Below are 21045 nucleotides of genomic sequence, written 5' to 3' on the forward strand. Positions count from 1 at the left end.
TCCTATTACATGGTGAGCAACTAGAATACAGGCCCATGAGTACTAACCTTTGTATCTTCAACTTCTAGTGAATGATTTGGTATTCCCAGATGTTTGATAAGACTAACCAAACACAATCTTTTAGGACAAAATAGAGTGACACTCAAATAACTGGAAAGCTTTAATTCTCTACCAACCTTTCCATCATGTCCTTTGCTTTATGGTAGGGAAATGTATGAAACTCTGCAAAAAGGTATTTCAATCCATGATGCCTCACGACCCGACTTGAGATGCTCATATTAACTTCATGGCAGCTCAAGATTCCACATTATTCCATTTAATGCTGTCTTCATGAACATTTTATATCTTTACTATATTCAACATATAGTAATAAAAAAACTATACTGATACGTTTTCAAATGAGAATACTGTCTTCCTCTTCTTAAAGAATGAATAAGCAAATAGAACATTTCAAGAAACACTGAGAAGTGAGAGTTGATACTATTAACAGCAGAGAAAACTCATTATTTGACTTCCCCATATACTGATATCTTCCAGAGGCAATCTCTCTGCAGGATAAATTTAGTGTCCACCTGAATTCTGTGTATGAGTCATTATAAATCATGAAACTATAAATCAAAAATGACTCTTTCTTTGGAAATAGAGAATAATAAATCACAATTATGTATTATTTATAACTTTTCTTCTTCCAACAATCATTTGATGAAATCAGGATAATGAAATAAAAAAATAAATAAGCATCCCTGGGAAAAATCATAAAGGCAAATGTGTACTCTGTGCCAGACCCTATGACTTATGCCTTACATAGCTCTTCTTAACTCTCCTCACCACAGTAGGAGGTGGATACCACTGTTGTGCCCATTTGTCACCCCAGTGACAAAGTGGCGGCTGGGAGATATTAGTAAGTTGACCAAAGTTGTGTGGTCAGTCAAGGATGGGGCCAGGATATTAAATTCCAGAGTCTGAATTGAGAGTCTCGGCTTTTTACTACAATGCAACCCTGTCTTTGAAAGAACAGAGCACCTCAGAAATGGACAAAGAAGGCATGACCTGGTGGCTCACTACCTGTAATCTCAGCACTTTGGGAGGCTGAGTTGGGAGGATCACTTGAGCCCAAGAGTTCAAAAACAACTTGGGGCAACATAGTGAGACCCCATCTCTACCAAAGAAAGAAAGAAAGAAAGAAAATCAGCCAAGCATGTGGCATGTGCCTATAGTCCCAGGCACTCAGTACCTGAATAGTCCCAGCTACTCAGAAGGCTGAGGTGGGAAGACCGCTTGAGCCTGGGAGGTCGAGGCTGCAGTGAGCCATGATCACACCACTGCACTCCCATGGGGTGACAGGGTAAGACCCTGTCTCAAAAAAAGAGAAAGAAATGGACAAAGAAGAGCAAGACGAACTATGTCACACAAACCAAGAGATTTTTGTGTGAATATTCTTAGTAAAATTAAAACATAATAAGTACAAATGGCCAAGCATAGTGTCACACTCCTGTTGTCCCTACTCAGGAGGTTGAGGCAGAAGGATTATTTGAGCCTAGAGGTCAAGTCCAGTCTGGACAAGATAGCAAAGTCCCTGTCTGGGAAAAGAACTCAAAACAACAACAACAACAACAACAACAACAACAAAAACAAATCAACCAAATAAATGAACACACGAACAAAACTACATGAAGTCAAACAACAAAAAAAGCCACAACATATCTGTGTTTACAGAGATTATACCTGTGACCAACTGCTCAGTTGAACTACTGATATTCTGATGTACTCAAAAAGACCTCTAATTATAACGAGTGTGTTTCACAGCATAGTGTGGCAGAAATGTTCTTCCTGGTCATGCAAATAATATAGGAGGCACAGTAGGGATCTGAAGGTCCTGATGGCTTCTCTTCTATTTCTCAGTAGGATGCTTCTGTCCTCTGTGCCTCCTTGTAAGCCACTCAGTAGAAGTAACCCTTCAGTTGGGAAGGCCAATATCAAAAATTTTGATATTTTATATGAAATATATTTTTATAGATTCACATAAAAATTGTTATATTTTTCTGCATGGATTTATATTGATCACTTTTACAGTTCACCTCACATAAGAAGTAAAACTGTTTAGAGATTCAATGAACACAAAAGTTACACAACATGTACTTTTATCCAAAAATATATGACTGGGTAATATCTTCAGTTAAACATGTTGTGAGAAAGATTAGCAAGCTAATCAATCCACAAAAAATTACAAAGAACGCTTGTAAACTAATTTTCAACATTTAAGTATCATTGAAATAGATTTATGGTCTCCGAGAAGAACAATAGTAAGAGAAAACATTTAGACCGTCATGTTCTATTAAACTAATTGGAAAAACAACTGTCATTTTTTTTTATACTCCTATAAACCAATTTAAAAAACAAAAAACCCACGTAACATATTTGAAAAAGCAGTCATTTGTCTTAAATTGAAGTATGCTAATCTGGGCACAGTGACTCGTGCCTGAAATCCCAACACTTTGGAAGGCAGAAACGGGCAGATCACTTGAGCCTCGGAGTTCAAGATCAGCCTGGGCAACATGGTGAAACCTTGTCTCTACAAAAAATAAAAAAAATTAGCCAGGTGGGGTGGTGCATGCCTGTGATCCCAGGTACTCAGGAGACTCAGATGGGAGGATCACCTGAGCCCAGGAGGTGGAGGTTGCAATAAGCTGAGATCGCACTCCAGCTGGGATAACAGAATGAGACCTTGTCTAAAACAAAGAAAAAAAAATTAACTATGCTGTGTGAGGAGTGTGAGGATAACAATTAATACCCATTCTACACTGGGTAGGTGTGAAGGGAGACACACCAGAAGCTAAGGGGTGGTAAGATGGATGAAGAAATAATGAGAAGAGCTAAGAGGATGGTTCCACAGTGCAGTGCTGACGCTAGAGCCTCTCCCTAAAAGGCAATAGAATACAAATGTAAGGTGATCTGAATTGTTTCTATTTCACTGCTTCTCCTGCATTCTGTCAAATGTTTTTTTTTTTTTTCTTTTTTTTTTTTTTTTTTTCCAGATGGAGTCTCGCTCTGTTGCCCAGGCTGGAGTGCAGTGGCGCAGTCTCGGCTCACTGCAACCTCTGCCTCCTGGGTTCATGCCATTCACCTGCCTCAGCCTCCCAAGTAGCTGGGACCACAGGCACCCACCACCACACCCGGTTAATTTTTTGTCTTTTTAGTAGAGATGGGGTTTCACTGTGTTAGCCAGGATGGTCTCGATCTCCTGACCTCGTGATCAGCCCACCTCGGCCTCCCAAAGTGCTAGGATTACAGGCGTGAGCCACCAAGCCCGGCCCTGTCAAATGTTTTCTGATTGCCTAACAGTGTAAGATACATCCAACAATCTGCTGTGGGAGACCAAAATATGGCACCCCAAAATATGCCTCTTTGGCATAAGAATTGTTGAGCTAAAGGCAATTAAGAAGCAGGTACTGGAAAGCTCTCTGCCTTCTCTCTAATTGCCTAAAGGCAATGCATAGATTTACAAAAACAAAAAGAATCCTGCCTCTCTTATACCATCTAAGTACTAACAGGCCTGGCCTTGCTTAGTTTCTGAGATCAAACAAGATCAGGCACATTCAGGGTGGCATGGTCATGGACCTGCCCCTTCTTCTACCAGGGAGAACAAAGGTTAACCACTGATGACAACTTTAAACGTTACAGGCCTGGAGATGGCACCAGAGGTATCCCTACCAACACTCTTTACCAACTAGCCTTTGTCTGCCAGTTATTTGCCTTCCTAGAAGTTGCCTCCCCTAGGGACTTCAAGTCCTCTTTGCTCTTATCATTTCTCCAAAATTTACTGTTCTTTCTTGAAGATGCTACATAAGCTGGAATTCAAAGCCACCTCTTTGAGAATTTCTCATTCCCTAGGTATTAATACACCTCATGAATGTATGAAAAATACATGTTAGTAAACTTCTATTTTTCTCTTTTTAATTTGTCTTTTGATAAAGAGGACCATTCCAACTAAGAACTTACGAGGGTTAAAGAAAAAATTACTTTCCTCCCTAACATTGTGAAGAGAGCTGTTACTGTGCTCTCTCCTAGAATGAGTAGCAAAGGACAATTCAAAAAAGCTCAGGCTGCACTATAAATTGCTATATTCATGCCCCCAAGAAACCGGTGCTACCTCTGTCCAGGCAAGATACTTTGGGAAGCAGCTGCAAGGTGTGCTGGCAGCTCTGCCGTGGCCGCTGGACTACGGAGCTTTGGTGCTCATGATGGCAGAGATGAAGGACATGCGAATAGATGCCCTATGTACAGGGAATGATCAGTGGTAAACAGAAGAGACCCATGGACCTTCTAATTCAGCGGTTCCCAACTGAAAGATTCTCCTCCAGGCCTGAAAGCTTAAGGGAATGAATAACTCCTCCCTCCTCAGGCCCAGTCCCAAGGTGCAAGGCCCAGCAGCATGCGTCAGCAAGATAGCAGAAGCAGGAAGAGAGCTGGCCGGAAGACACATACCCACATACCCCCTAAAGATGGAGCGGGAGACCGTCCGGGTACTACGTAGCTGTCACGTCAAACTGGGACACTTCCTGTTTACAGACGACTATAAAACCCCTGCTCTGTCCTCACTTGGGGCTGACGCCATTTTAGGCCTCGGCCTGTCTGCACCCAGGCGCTTTATGCAGCGTGTTGCTCCACCCTGCCTTGTGTTGTTTGTTGGCGCTCTCAGGGTTCGAACTGATACAAGACCCTTGCACCAACCTGATTGTGTACAATATTCTCCTGGTGAGCTGTATAAAGCCCAGGCCCCACCCTGGAGATCCTGATTGACTGAGTCAGGATGGACCTAAAAGCTTCCTGTTTGTTTAAAGCCCGGCTATGTTAAAGGACCACTGTTTTTACCCAAAAGCCCTAGTCTTAATTAATCAGAATTGCTGACTGTGTTTTATGATAGTCATGTATAACAGAAAACAGGCAATTTACGCCTGGTATCTTAGGGTCAAAGAGTTTTCCTCTCTTCCTCCTAACCACATGACAACACAAATGACAGAGTTTTTCCTTGGCAATAAATGAAAGCAACTTCTCAAGCAAGTCTTCCCAGATAAGATTATTAATGTGCCTTCTAATTTTAAAACTAAAGCAAACTTAGAGTCATGAGCTCTTCTGATTAAAGGGCAATGGAAAGAGGAAGACCTCTGATACAACTGTTTCCAGAGTTTACCTAAAGAGGAGATAGATTATGTTTTCTTTTAAAAATATTAATGCACAAGCCCATATTCACCTTACAAATAATTGAGTGTTGAGGACTATGCAACCAAATGATGTGATGGCTCTGTTAGCACATAAAGAATTTGGGTTTAGTTGAATGATACAGCAGGAGACACATTTTTAAGCTATAGCCAATTCCATTGCCAATTTTGAAAAACAAGCCAATTCTTTCTTACTAGTCAGGATGATTGTAAAGCACTTCATGCTATTTGTCTTTGCAGAAAAATAAAGATATCTGAAACAAATACCTTTGTTTTTAGGAAAGGTAAAATTATAGGGAAGAGTTTTTAGGAAGGTAAAATTCAATTAAAAAAAGGAATATAATACTCTTTAAAATTATAAATAATGTTCAGATCAGCTGCTGTTTCACATCTTCTGTACTATTACCAGATTAAGCAATTGGTGAAGTAAAGAAATGATTTTGATTGACTGTTGATTTAAGAAAAACAGCCATGACTTTAAGTTCAGAAGACTTGAGACCTTAGATATCTCAGTTTGTTTCAAGTAAAATCCTTAGAAAAAGGCCTATTGTATAACTAAACTGAGAAAAATACTTGCTTGAATCTCTCTCTAGAGAACTCATTAAGAATTTCACTAAAAAACGAGTTCCTTAGAGAAGTAACCAAAAGTAGGCAGAGATAGGATCTGGTCAACAGAAATAGGGAGCATGAAATGAGAAAGCCTGTATGTAGGCAGAATGCGTTCTGCTTATCATTCTGGGAATTTCTATCATTCGATCATTGGAAACACTGTATCTTTGACATTTCATGAGAAAAGAATCACTCTGATCTATATTCAGAAATTATTCTGACCTTTCTAACATCTTTTCGTTAGGAAGGTATCTATAATAAGAAATGTTAAAGTAAACCTGAGCTCTTTATAAGTACTCTGAGTTGAAGCATGCAGTTTCTTAAAAAGGCAGAAAAGTCATAAATAAACCCAGAATAAATACTAAAAATCCATGTAATTCAAGCCCTGTAAAAACAGTAAGTATAATAAATCGTTCATGCATTTATTATCTTAAAGAGGTTTTCTTTTTTTCATGAAATTACATCTGTGAAGAGAAAATAAAAACTTGGGCTCCCCAGTTCACTCTACCAAAGGGAAAAAGATTAAGCTGAAAGCTGAGTCATGCAAGAAGCTGCCTTTCCTTTTGCTCCTAAGCAGAGAGCTACAGATAACAGGTTAAATATCTCCACAGGTAGTTACTCTATGTTCACCTTATTGTCTGTAAAGTGTTCATTTACTGAGCATGAGATGAATACATAATTGACTATTCCCCTACCTATGCCTTTTCTCTTGCAACATGTGGATTCAGTAATGTGACCACCTTTCTCTTTCCCCTCCAGCCTGCGTTTCCCCTTTAAATATTGAAGTCTCAATATTCTCATCTTCGGAGAAAGGCACAGACCTGTTTCCTAGGTGCATATCCTTAACTTTGGCAAAATAAACTAAGTTGACTTGAGATCTGTTTCAGATACATTTTTGTTTACAAGCCAAAATCAAATTTCCCTTCCAATAGCTTTTACTGATGGACACAACAGCTTACTGATGTTCTTTATATTCATTATAACTTTAAAAAATGAAAATGATCTAAGGCATCATTAAATACTATTTATTAATTAGATGACTCATTCAACTATATTTTTTGAAGATCAGGTGCTTTTTTAACCTGGGAGCTACAGAGCTTCTTAACTGATAGGAAAATGTTAATGCTTTATGAGAACAGGTAGATTATTTTCTGTTGAAGTCTATAGTTTATATACTTTTAAAAAGAAATCTTTGGCACTGAGAAAGTTAGGAACCATTGCTTTAGACATGTGAAATACTTTTGTGAAATAACAATTGCATATTGCATACCATACAAAGGGATGATACAGAAACTGGTGAAATAAGGAAATGATTTTGATTGACTGTTAAGAAATGTGAAATACTTTTGTAAAATAAAAATTGCATATTGGGTAGCATACAAAGGGATGATACAGAAACTGGTCAATTAAGGAAATGATTTTGATTGACTGTTGATTTAAGAAAGATAGCCATGACTCTAAGTTCAGAAGACTTTAGAAATCTCAAAGTTCATTTCAAGTAAAATCCTTAGAGGTATACTATATAACTAAACAACCTGGAAAAAATACTTCCTGGAATATTTTGAACATCCGTAGACTGTAAGTTCTGCCTACTGGCAAAGTCTTATCTTTGGAAAAGGCATTAACAAGGACTGCATCACTGATAACTCCTTTGTTAATGTCAAATCATCTTACAACATATTAATAAATGGTGTGAAGGTAGGAATTTTTTGTTCCTGTTTTATTCAATGATATGTTCCCAATGTCCAAATGAGTGTCTCACCCTGAGAAGGACAGCAAGAATTGTTTGCTGAATAAATAAATGAATGAACGAATGAACATCAGCAATTCCATAAGAAGAGTGTGAACTTTATAAAGGTCAACTGAAATAAAAAAAAGATGCAGTCTCTGTTTAACTTGTAGTCCAAAATGTCTACATGGAAATACTTGGGAGAAGATGCTATACATTTATCTGACAATTTTTATGTACTTTTTAAGCATGACAGTGTTTGCAAATGACGTTTCCCCAGAGACAGGGCTGAGAGCACAGTTCTTATTAGCACAGTGTAACATGAAACGACTCTATAAACATTTTTGACGCACTCAACACTTTGAGTACTCTCTCTTCTTAATAAGCACATCCTCACCACAGTGGAAAGATGATAGCAAAAATTAAGATAATAATGGCATGATCTCTTAATGCTTTCCCTCAACAACAATGTAAAACTTGTAAGCTTCCTCTAACTGCATCAATCCCAACCCTGTGTCAGGCACTCTACAAGGTGCTGAGAACATCTAGATGATGAGTGGGCAAAGTCTTACCTTTGGAAAAGCAACTGACAAGAACTGCATCATTAATAATTCCTTTGTTAACGGTGAACCATCTTACAACACAAATGGCGATGAATACCAAAGAAGTCCTTGTGAGGTGGGTTGTTACGTGTGACCAGAGCTTATCCTGTAGGGAACTTAGGAAAGCTGAATAATTCTGAATACCTTATGGGTAGCAGACACAGGGCAAAGGAAGAAAGACAGAGATGATCCAAATCCTAGCGAAAAGAACATCAATCATCACTTTTAAAACACAGGAATAGGGGTAAAAGGACCTTCTGGTCACCTTCTAAAATCCTGCACTATTTAAGTAAAAAGAGACAAGTAGCTTGAATAATCAGAGCTTAGAGTGAAAGGGAAAGAGAAAGTCAGTTCTGAGTTCACTGACTCTGTGAGTTTTTGGTTTTCTGCAACTTGGAATTTCTGGCCACCTATTATTATAATAACACATTATAACGATGCAGTAATTTACAACTTCAAAAACAACTAGAATTGTATGGCTCTTAAAATGCTACAGAGAAAAAAGTAAATCAGTTCTACCCTGGGTGCTCTCAGTATGAATAAAGCATTTCTTTGCTTGTTTTGTATTAATTTAGATCCTCCTGGCTCATTTCATATTTAAAACTCTTCCATTATTGACATCACAGCATCTCTAAAGCAATTATTTGTGATTCTTTTTTTTTTAATGTGACACAGAAGTGTGACCAAAGGGGGAGTAAACCACAAACCTGATTAACTCTGAAGTGACAACAATCCCACATTTCATGCACCTGCTGGAACAATCAAATGATGGAGAAGAGCGAGGGCGGAAAGCAGGAGTGCCTTTCAACAGGGGGCCCGAGGGAAGGTCGCTGCGGGTCACTGACAGGCAGGCAGACACCCACAGAGAAATCTGTGCCAGCATGTCTAGACATGGCAGGAAATGCTCTGGGCCGTATGGAATAGTTCATATCGCCACAATCCAAGGAGGGTCTCTGAATGCCGTCTCCATCTATTTTTGTTCTCAAACAAACTTGTACTCCCTGCACGTCTGGCCCCTCAGACATTTTCCCTACATTATTGCTCTGCTTTGCTCTGCTTTGGAGCCGTCACATTTTTGAGCTGATTTTATGACACGAAACTACAAAAAGGTATCTATGCCCATGATTTTTGATGTTCAAAACAATATATGTTCCTAATTTATATAACAATATAGATGCTGAACTTCTGTGATCATGCTATAAGTTTTCAATGATGTATGAAATGAGAAATATAGCACAGAGCAGGGAATTAAAAAGCCCTATCTGCTGTCTTAACTGTGTTATGTACTAGCATACATACACAAAAATATTAGCATTTTTTACTAGTCTGGGCCAAATAACAATTCTCCCCAACAGTTCTTTCTGTAAACTCTTGAAAAACTTTCCTAGCAACTCAGTCTTTTCTAAAGAAGCACAGTTCTTTCATTTCCTTTTAAAATTGAAAAGGCTATTAGATTGTATCAGCCTCACCCATTGGAAGCTATGATGGTAACTTCTTAGATTTTCCTTGTGACACAAAATTCTCAATTTTCTCATTCTTTTCCACCTATGATGTTTCAGTCTCCAACCTTATCACCTGCTTCTGATCCCTATTTGCTAAGCATGTCCAGCAAAAGCTAACCTGGGATTCTGGATGCACCAGCAATTTCAGATGTCTCCCGTTGGCGCGGCCCTCACTGCACTCAGCAATTCTATGAGCACTCACACTCACTCCCTATCACACTTTTCTTTTTCATACTTAATTATTTATATATTGTAAACATTTATTTATTTATTTAGAATTGATAAATAAATGGCCTGGGTGCAGTGGCTCACGCCTGTTATCCTAGCACTTTGGGAGGCCGAGGTGGGAGGATCACGAGGTCAGAAGATCGAGACCATCCTGGCTAACACAGTGAAATCCCGTCTCTACTAAAAATACAAAAAATTAGCCAGGCATGGTCGCACATGCCTGTAGTCCCAGCTACTTGGAGGCTAAGGCAGGAGAATCGCTTGAACCCAGGAGGAGGCAGAGGTTGCAGTGAGCCGAGATCACGCCACTGTACTCCAGCCTGGGCAATAGAGTGAGGCTCCATCTTAAAAAAAAAACAAAACCAGAATTGATAAATAAAAATTGTATATATTTATCAATTCTAAATAAAACATGTTGTTTTTAAATACGTATACATTGTAGAATGGCTAAATCAAGCTAACCTACCGTGAGGTAAAACACATGATTTACCTCACATTTTTTTTTGTTTGTTTTTTTGGTGATGAAAACACTTAAAATCTACTCCCTCAGCAATACGCAAGTATATAATACATTGCTATTAAACATAACCACCATGTTGTACAATAGCTCTCTTGGACTTATTCCTTCTATCTAACTGAAATTTTGTATCCTCTTTTTCCAAAATTCCCTCCCCTAACCCCTAGTAATTCCCCTTCTTCTCTCCACTACTATGAGTTCAATTTTTTTATACTCTGCATGTCAGTGAGATCATGCACTCTTTGTCTCTCTGTGCCTGGCTTATTTCACTTAACATAATGTCTTCCAGGTACATCCATGCTGTCCCAAATGACAGAGTTTCCTTTTTTTAAGGCTGGATAGTATTCCAAAGTGTATATCTACCACATTTTCTTTATCCATTCATCTGTTGATGGACACTTAGGTAGACTCCACATCTTGGCTATTGTCAATAGTGCTGCAGTCAACATGGAAGTGCAGGTGTCTCTTGGACACACTGGTTTCATTTCTTTAGATGCATGCCCAGGGGTTGGATTGCTGGATCCCTATCACACATTTGCTTCACATCTGCTTGCCTTCCTCCTACAACTCACTTTCAGTCCTCAGCTCTCTCTGTCCTCTCTTTTGCTCTCCAATGGCAGCTGGTCTTGTTTCCTCCTTTACTTAAAAAAGATCAAGGCCACAGACCCAGTCTCTTGATTCCATCTCAGCATTTTACACCCATTTCACTTCCCTCATCTTTCACATTAATAAAAGAAGCGTCCTTCCTCTTTTTCAAAGTAGATTCCTTCACTTGTGTCTGGATCACTTCTGCCGTTGCTTCAGGATTCACCTTTGAACCTCTACAAATGCTCAAAGGACCTCGTACAGCTGGCATACAACACTTCACTTACTCCTCCCACACTTTCATAGTGAGTGAATGAACTAGCAAATGGGTAGAGGTGATGTGCATTCTTACAACTGGAATTCCCTCACCTTTGGGAGGATAAACCTATATATATTCAGAATTTCTAGGAAAGTGGTACTGATTTTGCCTGTAAGGCAAAAATCCTTTAAGGATTTAAGTATACAAGGTATTTTCTCTCACAGAATCTTTATTAATCTTCCAAAAGCTGCCTATTTTAAGTCTGAGTCAAGGCTCATGCTTCAAGGGGAATATTATTATAATGTATGTATGATATAACATTCAATGTCCTAGACCATTAGGAAAACATTCCTCTTAAGTTTTGTCAAATACATTATGAAAAACATAACTGTCGGTTCATATAACGAGTATATTGTTCTAGGCAGAATGGAATTCAGACCATCATCTATAGGGCTAGTGACTAAACCAATCCAATGTTCTTTAAAGAGATTGGGAAAAAAAAATGTCTTTTCTCATTGCTTTATGGCCTACATACAGAAAACATTAATAAATTTTAAGCAGGTAATTCATTAGCTATATATACTACAAGCTAGAAGTTCAACCACGAGCTCATATACCTATCACAGGGAATTCATAACCAAGAAATTTTGTTTTACTTTCTCCACATACTTTCTTATATTTTCTCCTTTTTGCTTTTTCTTTCTCTTTGTTCTGCCATTGCTGAAGTATTTTAAAGCAAATCTTATACCTCTGACTCCATTTTACCTGTTTACTAGTAGGTCTCTAAATATTACATAACTATAATACCATATACCTAAAAAAATAAACAGTTCCTTGGAACATATTTCTTTAAGGCTTCAAGAGCAACTAACACATACTATTTCTGGTTAAGTATATTTCCTGTATTATTTTTTAAAAATAATCATTCTAATAACTAAGATTTACTGACCAATTATCAGGTGGAAAGTATTACACAAAATTTAATCCTCCAATAACCCCATAGGGAAAGTACTATTATTATCTCTACTTATCAGACAAGTTAACAGCCCTGAGAGACATGAATTAACTTGCCAAAGCTGATGTAGCTACTAAATGACAAAGCCAGGACTTGAACTCTTGCCATCTGACTCCAGCACAAGATGACAGACAGGTATGTGTCCTGGGGATGAAGAGATATCCAGATGTATTTCAGAATTCAGTATGAATCCGTATTTCCATATTAAAAAAAATCTATACCTCACCAATTGCATTCATTACTTTCCTTTCCTTAAATGACAGAATGGAATGATATACGAAATAGAAGGTAATTGTAGGCAATATAAAATTTATATGGAAAGGAACTATTTCAAGAAAAATGGAGAGTTTAATGGTGTGATGTTAGGAAAAATACCTAGCTTCAGAAAAGTATGTGAATATGTCACAAGCAGACAGTAAACCTCATCTGTACTTAATTACTAGGATAAGACTTTTTGTATTTAATCATCGGGATAACACTTTTTCCAGAAGTACTACCCTGCTGCTATTTTCTCAAATAAAAGCCCACGCCAGCAGCTCGCATGCCTGAGCAGCCCTATGCCAGCTGAGTACCAACTGGCGGCACTCAGGTCCTATTAAATATATTCTCTGATGAGAATGCAATGCATTAATAGATTAGTCCCCAGACAAATTTACAACTTTAACTAATGAAGCCTTAGAGTACATCAGTAAACAAAGTAATGAAAGTTATAAGGGAGGTAGTCAACCAGTAAACAGCGTTGTTTTCACTGGTCCATAAAATTTACTGTCTGTTGTAGATTAATTGACATATGCCAAAACAGCAGAGATAAGAATTAATGTATACATCCGTAGCTGCACAACCTATGGAAAGCATGAACAAACACCATGACTCTATCACCATGTAGTACAGAAGCCAATTTTAAATGCAAGCTAAAGGAGACACAGTAACAAATAATGCTCAGTAGTTTGCTTTTATGTAACAAAAACTCATATGCCCAATCCTACACCTCAGTTTATGCACGTCTACATTCTTTTGTCTCTTTCTTTCTCTGGCCCATGGCTAATCTCCCCACCTGCAAACTCAAATCTGTTTCCTGATGACTCCTAAGGGACCTTGGGCGATCAGTGATTTCCCCTCTCCCTCATTACTGGATCTTTCCTGTCAATTCTTTTTTTTTTTTTTTTTTTTTGAGAGGGAGTCTCGTGCTGTCGCCCAGGCTGGAGTGCAGTGGCCGGATCTCAGCTCACTGCAAGCTCCGCCTCCCAGGTTTACACCATTCTCCTGCCTCAGGCTCCCGAGTAGCTGGGATTACAGGCGCCCACCACCACGCCCGGCTAGTTTTTTTGTATTTTTTAGTAGAGACGGGGTTTCACTGTGTTAGCCAGGATGGTCTCGATCTCCTGACCTCGTGATCCGCCCGTCTCGGCCTCCCAAAGTGCTGGGATTACAGGCTTGAGCCACCGCGCCCGGCCTTCCTGTCAATTCTTAACGAGGTCAAGTCCTTCCTACTCTAGTTTCCTAAAACCACAAACCCTCAACAGACCCCTTATTACACAATGGTGAGTAAAAATAGGTTGATGAAAAATATAGAATTTTATAGATATTGTACATGATGAGTATGGGTGAAGAGCAGTGATTTAGAATACAGATTCCTACGTAAACTGCCATGTTAGAATACTAGCTCCACCACATACCAGCTGTATGACCTTGGGTAAGTTATTTAAAAAAAAAAAAAAAAACTCTCTGTGCCTCAGTTTCCCCATCTATAAAAACATGGATATTAGTAGTATCTACCTTATAGAGTGTTACAAGGGCTAATTAAATTAATATTTCTTAAAGAGCTCAGAATGGTGCCTGGAATATAATAAGCATTACATGAGTGTTAAATGAATGTAATAAAATTACCGATGATTTGCGGAGAAATGATTCCCTCCCTTTCCCAGCAATACCCTTGAGGGCTGGGGAAATCATAAACTTTCAACCAGATAAATATGCTCTAAGAACAATTGGCTCATGTAAAAATCTGGAAAACTCATTTTATAAAACTAATAATTATCTTTTATAGAGAGAAATTGTGTCAAGACTGTATACATCTCAAATAAAAGTATGTGATTTTTGCTGCTCCAATGTGGCTGTGCCTTCAGGAGACTCTGGGCTGGTGATGTGACATAAACAAGTGAGGAAGGTAAACTGGAAAAGAGGCCTGGAGGAGGTGTGTTTGAGCAGGATGCCATTGGAATGGGCCTGAATCTTTAGTCACTGCGAGAGGTGTCCAAAACACACTTTGCAGGCTTAACATACTGGGCCACCTTCAGGGATATTCAGTAATTGTTTTGAGACAAGATTAATGGGCTTTCTAAATATGGTCCAGTGTCAATGACAAGTTCTTATCAGGAAACGCACTCTTGCTGGTACTGAGGAGATACTACGTGCTTCATAATTCTACTGAATGAACGAGAAACGGAGTACTTTTACATGCTGGCTCATTTTGTATTGGACATATCTAAGTACTTAATCTAAGATTTTGATCACTAGCATAAAGAACTGATGCCACTTTGCTTTTTTTTTTTTTTAGAATTATTATTTTTATGTACAAAAAACTCAACAGTGCACATTTAGCCCAGTTTAGTGGTGGGTTCTTTAGCCTTTGCCTTTTCCAGCTTGGGAATGTGAGCCAAAGATTTCAGACCCAGGATGTTGCCTCCCCAGTGATGGCAGATGTCATCATATCTGTCGTTGTAATTGGTCTTGATAGCTTCCACTGGCTTAGCTAAAGCTCCTTTGTCTTCTGAGCTAACCTGTGTGGAAGCAACAGTGGTGCAGGTCTTCCTGTGGACTAGACATTCCAGTCTTGCCTTCCCCTTGATAACGCAGTTAGGGAACCCTCATTTTATGACACAGGGCAGGCAGGAAGACAGTCAGCTCAATGGGATCCATGTCATCTGCAGTCACCATCAGTTGAGCCTTCTTGTTCTCCACCAAGGTGGTGATAGTGTTAATCCTGCTCAAAGAACAGGTAGTCTCTTAGTGGGCACATCCCCTTTGCTACAGCTTTCTTCTCAGCCTGGGCCAACAGCCTCTTCTCTTGCTTTGTCTTTGGTCTGTACTTGTGGGCCAGCTTATGCAGCTGAGTAGCTGTTAGGTGGTCCAAGGCCTGAGTGAACTGTTAATTGCAGGAGGCACTTTCAGCCACTTATGGGGGATGGCTCTTTGCCACAGCAACCTGATATAGCGGGGCCATTTCACAAAGCCAGGGAGGTGCCTTTTGGGCTGGATGTCCTGTCTAATGCCAACATTCTTAGGCCTTTTCTCAAACAGGGGATGTATCACTTTCTTGGCCTCCTCTTCTTCAAGACAGCAGGGGTCAGGGACACCTTCTTCTTCTTGGCCTTCTTTCCTTTCCACATCATGGGTAGCTAGAGGAGCCACTTTGCTATTCTTAAAGTATTTTGAGAAGGACTCAATTTTAAACCCAACTTCTATAGTATAGATGATTTCTGAGGCCCTATATCAATTTCAGAATTACCATTATCAAGAATTCATAACAATTTATTATTAAGACTTTCAGTCTCTAAAGCTCCAATTCTGGCCAATAAAATCCTGTTCAACTACGGAAACTTTCAGACAAATACTGAAGAGCTTAGGCAGTGATTCTGATGCGACTGCTGGTGTTGTGGTTCAGAGGGCAGGTGTTGGGCCAGAGTACAGGGTCTGCAGCTCTGCTCAGCCTTTTGCCACTTACAGAAGCTTGGTCATCTTCTCTAGCCTCTCGGTGCCTTGGCTTCCTCATCTATAAAATTGGTGCTAATAATATACTTAAAGCACTTAGAACAGAGTATGGCAGATGGTTAGTGCTCAATAAATGCTGGCTGTTTGCTTCTTAAAGGAGAATTTTTTTTTTCAAAGTACTAATCAGTTATCTGTCTTATGTGAGGAATAAACACCTTGTTTCCTAATCCATCCTCTACAGGTTTTACACATGTTGTTCCCTCCACCTGTACCTGGACAAGGTAACGTTCTGTGATCAATGGCCAGACTAAAGCCACAAAGATCATTTAGACTGCATTTTACTTTTTTTTTTTAAGTTTTTTAGCATTATGAAAACTTTTAAATATAAAGAAATAAAAAAACTTCCAGTGAACACATATATACATACTACCTAGATTCTATCATTAACACTTATCATATGTTTTATCACATCTCTAGTTCTCTGTCCTTCTGTTTTTTATTTTTTTTAATTTTTTACATGAAGAAGTTCTTTAGTGGTGATTTCTGAGATTTTGGTGCACCCTTCACCTGAGCAGTGTACACTGTACCCAATGTGTAGTCTTTTATCCCTAACCCCCCTCCCACCCTTTCCCCAGAGTTCACAAAGTCTATCGTGTCATTCCTATGCCTTTGCATCCTTATAGCTTAACTCCAACTTATGAGTGAGAACATATGATGTTTGGTTTTCCATTTCTGAGTTTCTTCACTTAGAATAATTGTCTCCAATTCCATCCAGGTTGCTGCGAAAGCCATTATTTCATTCCTTTACATGGCTGAGTAGTATTCCATGGCGCATATATATATATATATATATATATATATATATATATATATATATCTCACATTTTCTTTATCCACTCATTGATTGATGCGGATTTGGGCTGGTTCCATATTAATACAATTGCAAATTGTGCTGTTAAAAACATGAGTGTGCAAGTGTCTTTTTCGTATAATGACTTCTTTTCCTCTGGCATTTTACTTTTTGTAAATTATAACACTAACCCTCCTAGTTAATAACACAAGCATTCACTTAACTATACTATCTTTTGTCCACTGATTTTCAATGTTTGTAATTAGAATTTGAACTCTCAAAAAGAAATAAACCAAATGACAAGTAAGTTCCAGGAATTTAAGAGGAAGAGGGAAGCTAGAGCTGAAATTTACGTATAAGACTTATCTGCAGCATATGGACTTTATTTGAATCTCAATTTGAACAATTTGTAAAACAATATTTATGAGTCAATAGGGGAAATCTGAATCCAATTGCAAATGAATATTTGATGATGTTAAAGGAATATTAATTTGTTAGATGATAATTCCTTTAGAGTTCCCTTTTTTACATTTGAAAATGTTATGAGGTCAGGAATTTGCTTCAAAATAATCTAGGGTAAAGATGAAAATTGGAAAGGAATGTGTTAAAACAAGATCAAACTTTTGTTGATAGTTGTTGAAGCTGGTGGAGGGTACATAAGGGTTCCTTACAATAGTCTACTTCTATGTATGTTGGAAATTTTTCTAAAATAAAAAGTTTAAAAGAAATACAAAATTTTATAATACTCACAAGAAGAAATATAACAATGCCTTAAAATCACATCTCACATTCACAGTACTTTTTTCTGAGAAGATGCAGACATTTGATACTCATTACCTATGCCAGGTGGGATGAAGGCAGCAAGAACTGTTAGCAGTTCCAAGATGAAAAAAAAAATAGAAGGAAGTAAAAGGGTCAGGGCTGCAGAGTCACCATCAACTGTAGAGACAAGAGTCAAGCCCAGTCTTCAGATCTGTGCATCCTAAGGCCTCTTCATGCAGGGACGGTGAACTGCCCTGTGTTCCCAGCAGTTTGAACCAAACTGACTCATTACAAGGTTTTGAACACTTCCTAAAAGAAAACAATCACTGTGTGGCCTGAGGCCTCAGAAACATCAAGAAGATAAATCTGAGGCTGTTCCAAACATCTAGTAAGCATATATTGTGATTCTTATTCTTTGGCCAATTACCTTCATGGTGATCTGAGTTTGAGAGGTGAGAGCCATAGATAACCAAACGCAGTGAGGAGAAGTAGTGGGAAGGGATTGACTTGATTTCTCCTACGATCATTACAGATCAGGTGGGATATTGAAGGAGTGTGTGTGTGTGTGTGTGTGTTTGTGTGTTTATGTGGTGGAGGGGGTAGAGAGAGAGAAGGAGGAAAAGGGATGGGGAGGAGGGTGACAAAAGGGGAGAGTGAAGGCAGAAGTGAGAGAGGGAAAAGTGGAGGGAGAGACCCAGGGGAAGTAGGCAGGCATGGCAGCCCAGCCACATTACAGACCAGAAAAACTACACAGCTCCTGGCTTGAACCATTTTGGCAGACCCTGTACCCGGGTTATTATCTTACTTTTGCTAAGGATATAGGAATAAAATAAGGGGCACTCTGAAGATCAATACCTATTTAGAATGTTTGAGAAAATTGGAAAATGTTTATAATGAGATGATATTTAGAGACAAGCTAATATTAATCCCAAATTACTACAATCCTATGATAATGTAATTTGAGCATTAGTGGCAAAGGGGAGTTTGTATTCCACAAAAACTTTAGCTTAACAGCTGACCAGGCACAGTGGCTCATGCCTATAATCCCAGCACTTTGGGAGGCCAGGGCGGGGGAATCACTTGAGGCCAGGAGTTCAAGACCAGCCCGGCCAACATGGTGAAACCCTGTCTCTACTAAAAATACAAAAATTAGCTGGGCGTGGTGGCGGATGTCTGTAATCACAGATACTCAGGAGGCTGAGGCACAAGAATCACTTGAACCCAGGAGGTGGAGGTTGCAGTGGGCCGAGAATGTGCCACTGAGCTCCAGCCTGGGTGACAGAGAAAGACTCTGTCTCAAACAAAAACAAAAACAAACAAACAAACAAACAAAACTTTAGTTTAACAGAAATGAGCAAAAGAATAACTTCAGTTCTTCCTTTTACATTCCATATAGTTTATAAAGCATATTAAAAAGATCACGTATTATATAGACAATGTTATAAAGATTTTATAAACTAAACTACCCATAAACCAGACACACTTCGACATATAAACAAGTATCTCTAAATAATCTTCCACATTTCTAAAGTGTAACTTGGATCAGTTTTTCATGCCTTTTACTTCCCTTTTTAGTAGTGCTGATTTGTAAAGAGGCAAAGTTCTTTTAACACACTGATTCATTTCCTCTAATAGTGTAGAAAGTAGATTTTAAAACTGTATTACCACTGTTACTTCCACACCTCATAAATTTTGTCCCTGGTGCACAAAAACACCACTTTCTAAATTCTATGGTCATAGTCCACTGTCAAGAAATAAAAAGTACACTTACTAGTAGATAATGACTAAGATATAACTTAATTCAACAAAGACTTTATGACAGTAACTGCATTAAAAATAAACTTCAAACATACTCCCTAGAAAAAGAAAACTACCAGAAAAGAATTACTCCAAGATTATTTTCTGTTTATAAAATAATAGGCCAGGCACAGTGGCTCACGCCTGTAATCCCAGCACTTTGGGAGGCCGAAGCGGGTGGATCATCTGAGGTCAGGAGTTTGAGACCAGCCTGGCCAACATGGTGAAACCTGTCTCTACTAAAAATACAAAAATTAGCTGGGCAAGCTACTCGGGAGGCTGAGGCAGGAGAATCACTTGAACCCCGGAGGCAGAGGTTGCAGTGAGCTGAGACCACACCACTGCACTCTAGCCTGCGCAACAAGGCAAGACTCCATCTCAAAAAAAAAAAAAAATATATATATATATATATATATGTGTGTGTGTGTGTGCACGTGTGTGTATATATACACTTATATATGTGTGTGTGCGCGCACGTGCACGCGCGCACAAGTGTGTATATATATGTGAATGCATATACGTGTCTGTATATATGTGTGTGTATACATATGTGTGTGTATACATATACGAGTGTGTATATATAAGACTCGGTATTGCCTAAAATTGTGACTGTTTATTGAAAAGTATTTTTTTTAAAGCATGGTACAGTTGGGTCATTATGTGTGATTTGTGTGATTCAATTCGAATTCGCAATTTAACTGTGAAATTTTTAATGTAAAAGATGGCAAGTTTTGTCCTTAACTTTAAAACAAATATTAAAAATTTTAGACAAAAAAGTCTTAATAAGAGTTGAGACTTTCGAGTAACAACCAAAACATACACTATATGTCTTTTCCTAAATACTAAAAGAGAAGAGAACCAAAAGAGAACTGTAATAGGTAAGACTCAGAGAACTGAGAAAGAAAAAGAAATATGTGAAAATTGGTTTCATCTCACAGCTCTGAAACTTTAATGGGAAGGTTTCTAAGTATTTAATTGTCTCTTTAAACCATTTGATCCAGATAGGATAAGAATAACAGAATGGTTTACTGAAAATCTGAAAGATACAGCATGCTGACTGTGATAAGCAAACTTCTCCAGAGAATCTGTATTTTCTTCATGTTACCAATACAAAATAATTAAAACAAATAACAGACTTGATATCCATGCCATACTTCCATTTAATATTGATTATTCTGATTCTATAGCCCTTCTGAATTTTTCAAAGAATGTTGCATTCATCATCCCTCACAGAAACATCCAAAGAACAGGAAGCTTAGAAACTCAGAGTTCTACTGGTGAGAAAATTGGGGTTGATAGAGTAAAAAGTATACAAGATCATATATCTTAAATCTTGCCAAGCACAAATATGCACCATTCTAACATTAAGACATTGAAACACTATCTCCACGTGCAGGTACCTGATTGGCCGGTTCTCTTTACTGTCAAAGAGTGAGAAGATGACCTCCAGCTCCTCTCCTAGGTTGGAACACATGAGGCTCTTCATCTGGACAAAGAGGTGGTGACTGCTGGCCTGCACCGGGGTGTCCTTCTTCCGATGTCGATGTTCCATCTGAATGACACCCCCCAACAAAAACATGATCAGCATGGACTGAAGGAAATAATAGGACCCAACAAACTAGTTAGCTATGGGATAACTGTGATGTCCTATGCCATACTT

General features: G+C 38.6%; 1 protein-coding gene across 4 annotated transcripts in view; it reads right to left on the reverse strand.

Moving 5' to 3' along the window:
• The window catches only part of DOCK4 (dedicator of cytokinesis 4), a 469859-nt gene that overhangs the window by 224452 nt on the left and 224362 nt on the right, over positions 1–21045 (reverse strand). For all 4 annotated transcript variants that reach the window (XM_077997203.1, XM_077997201.1, XM_077997202.1 and 1 more), the window contains exon 8: positions 20786–20937. In XM_077997203.1, the coding sequence (XP_077853329.1) occupies positions 20786–20937 (152 nt within the window). The remainder of the gene's footprint in view (positions 1–20785; positions 20938–21045) is intronic.

The sequence above is a fragment of the Macaca mulatta genome, chromosome 3 (assembly GCF_049350105.2).
Source record: "Macaca mulatta isolate MMU2019108-1 chromosome 3, T2T-MMU8v2.0, whole genome shotgun sequence".
Taxonomy (NCBI): Eukaryota; Metazoa; Chordata; class Mammalia; order Primates; family Cercopithecidae; genus Macaca; species Macaca mulatta.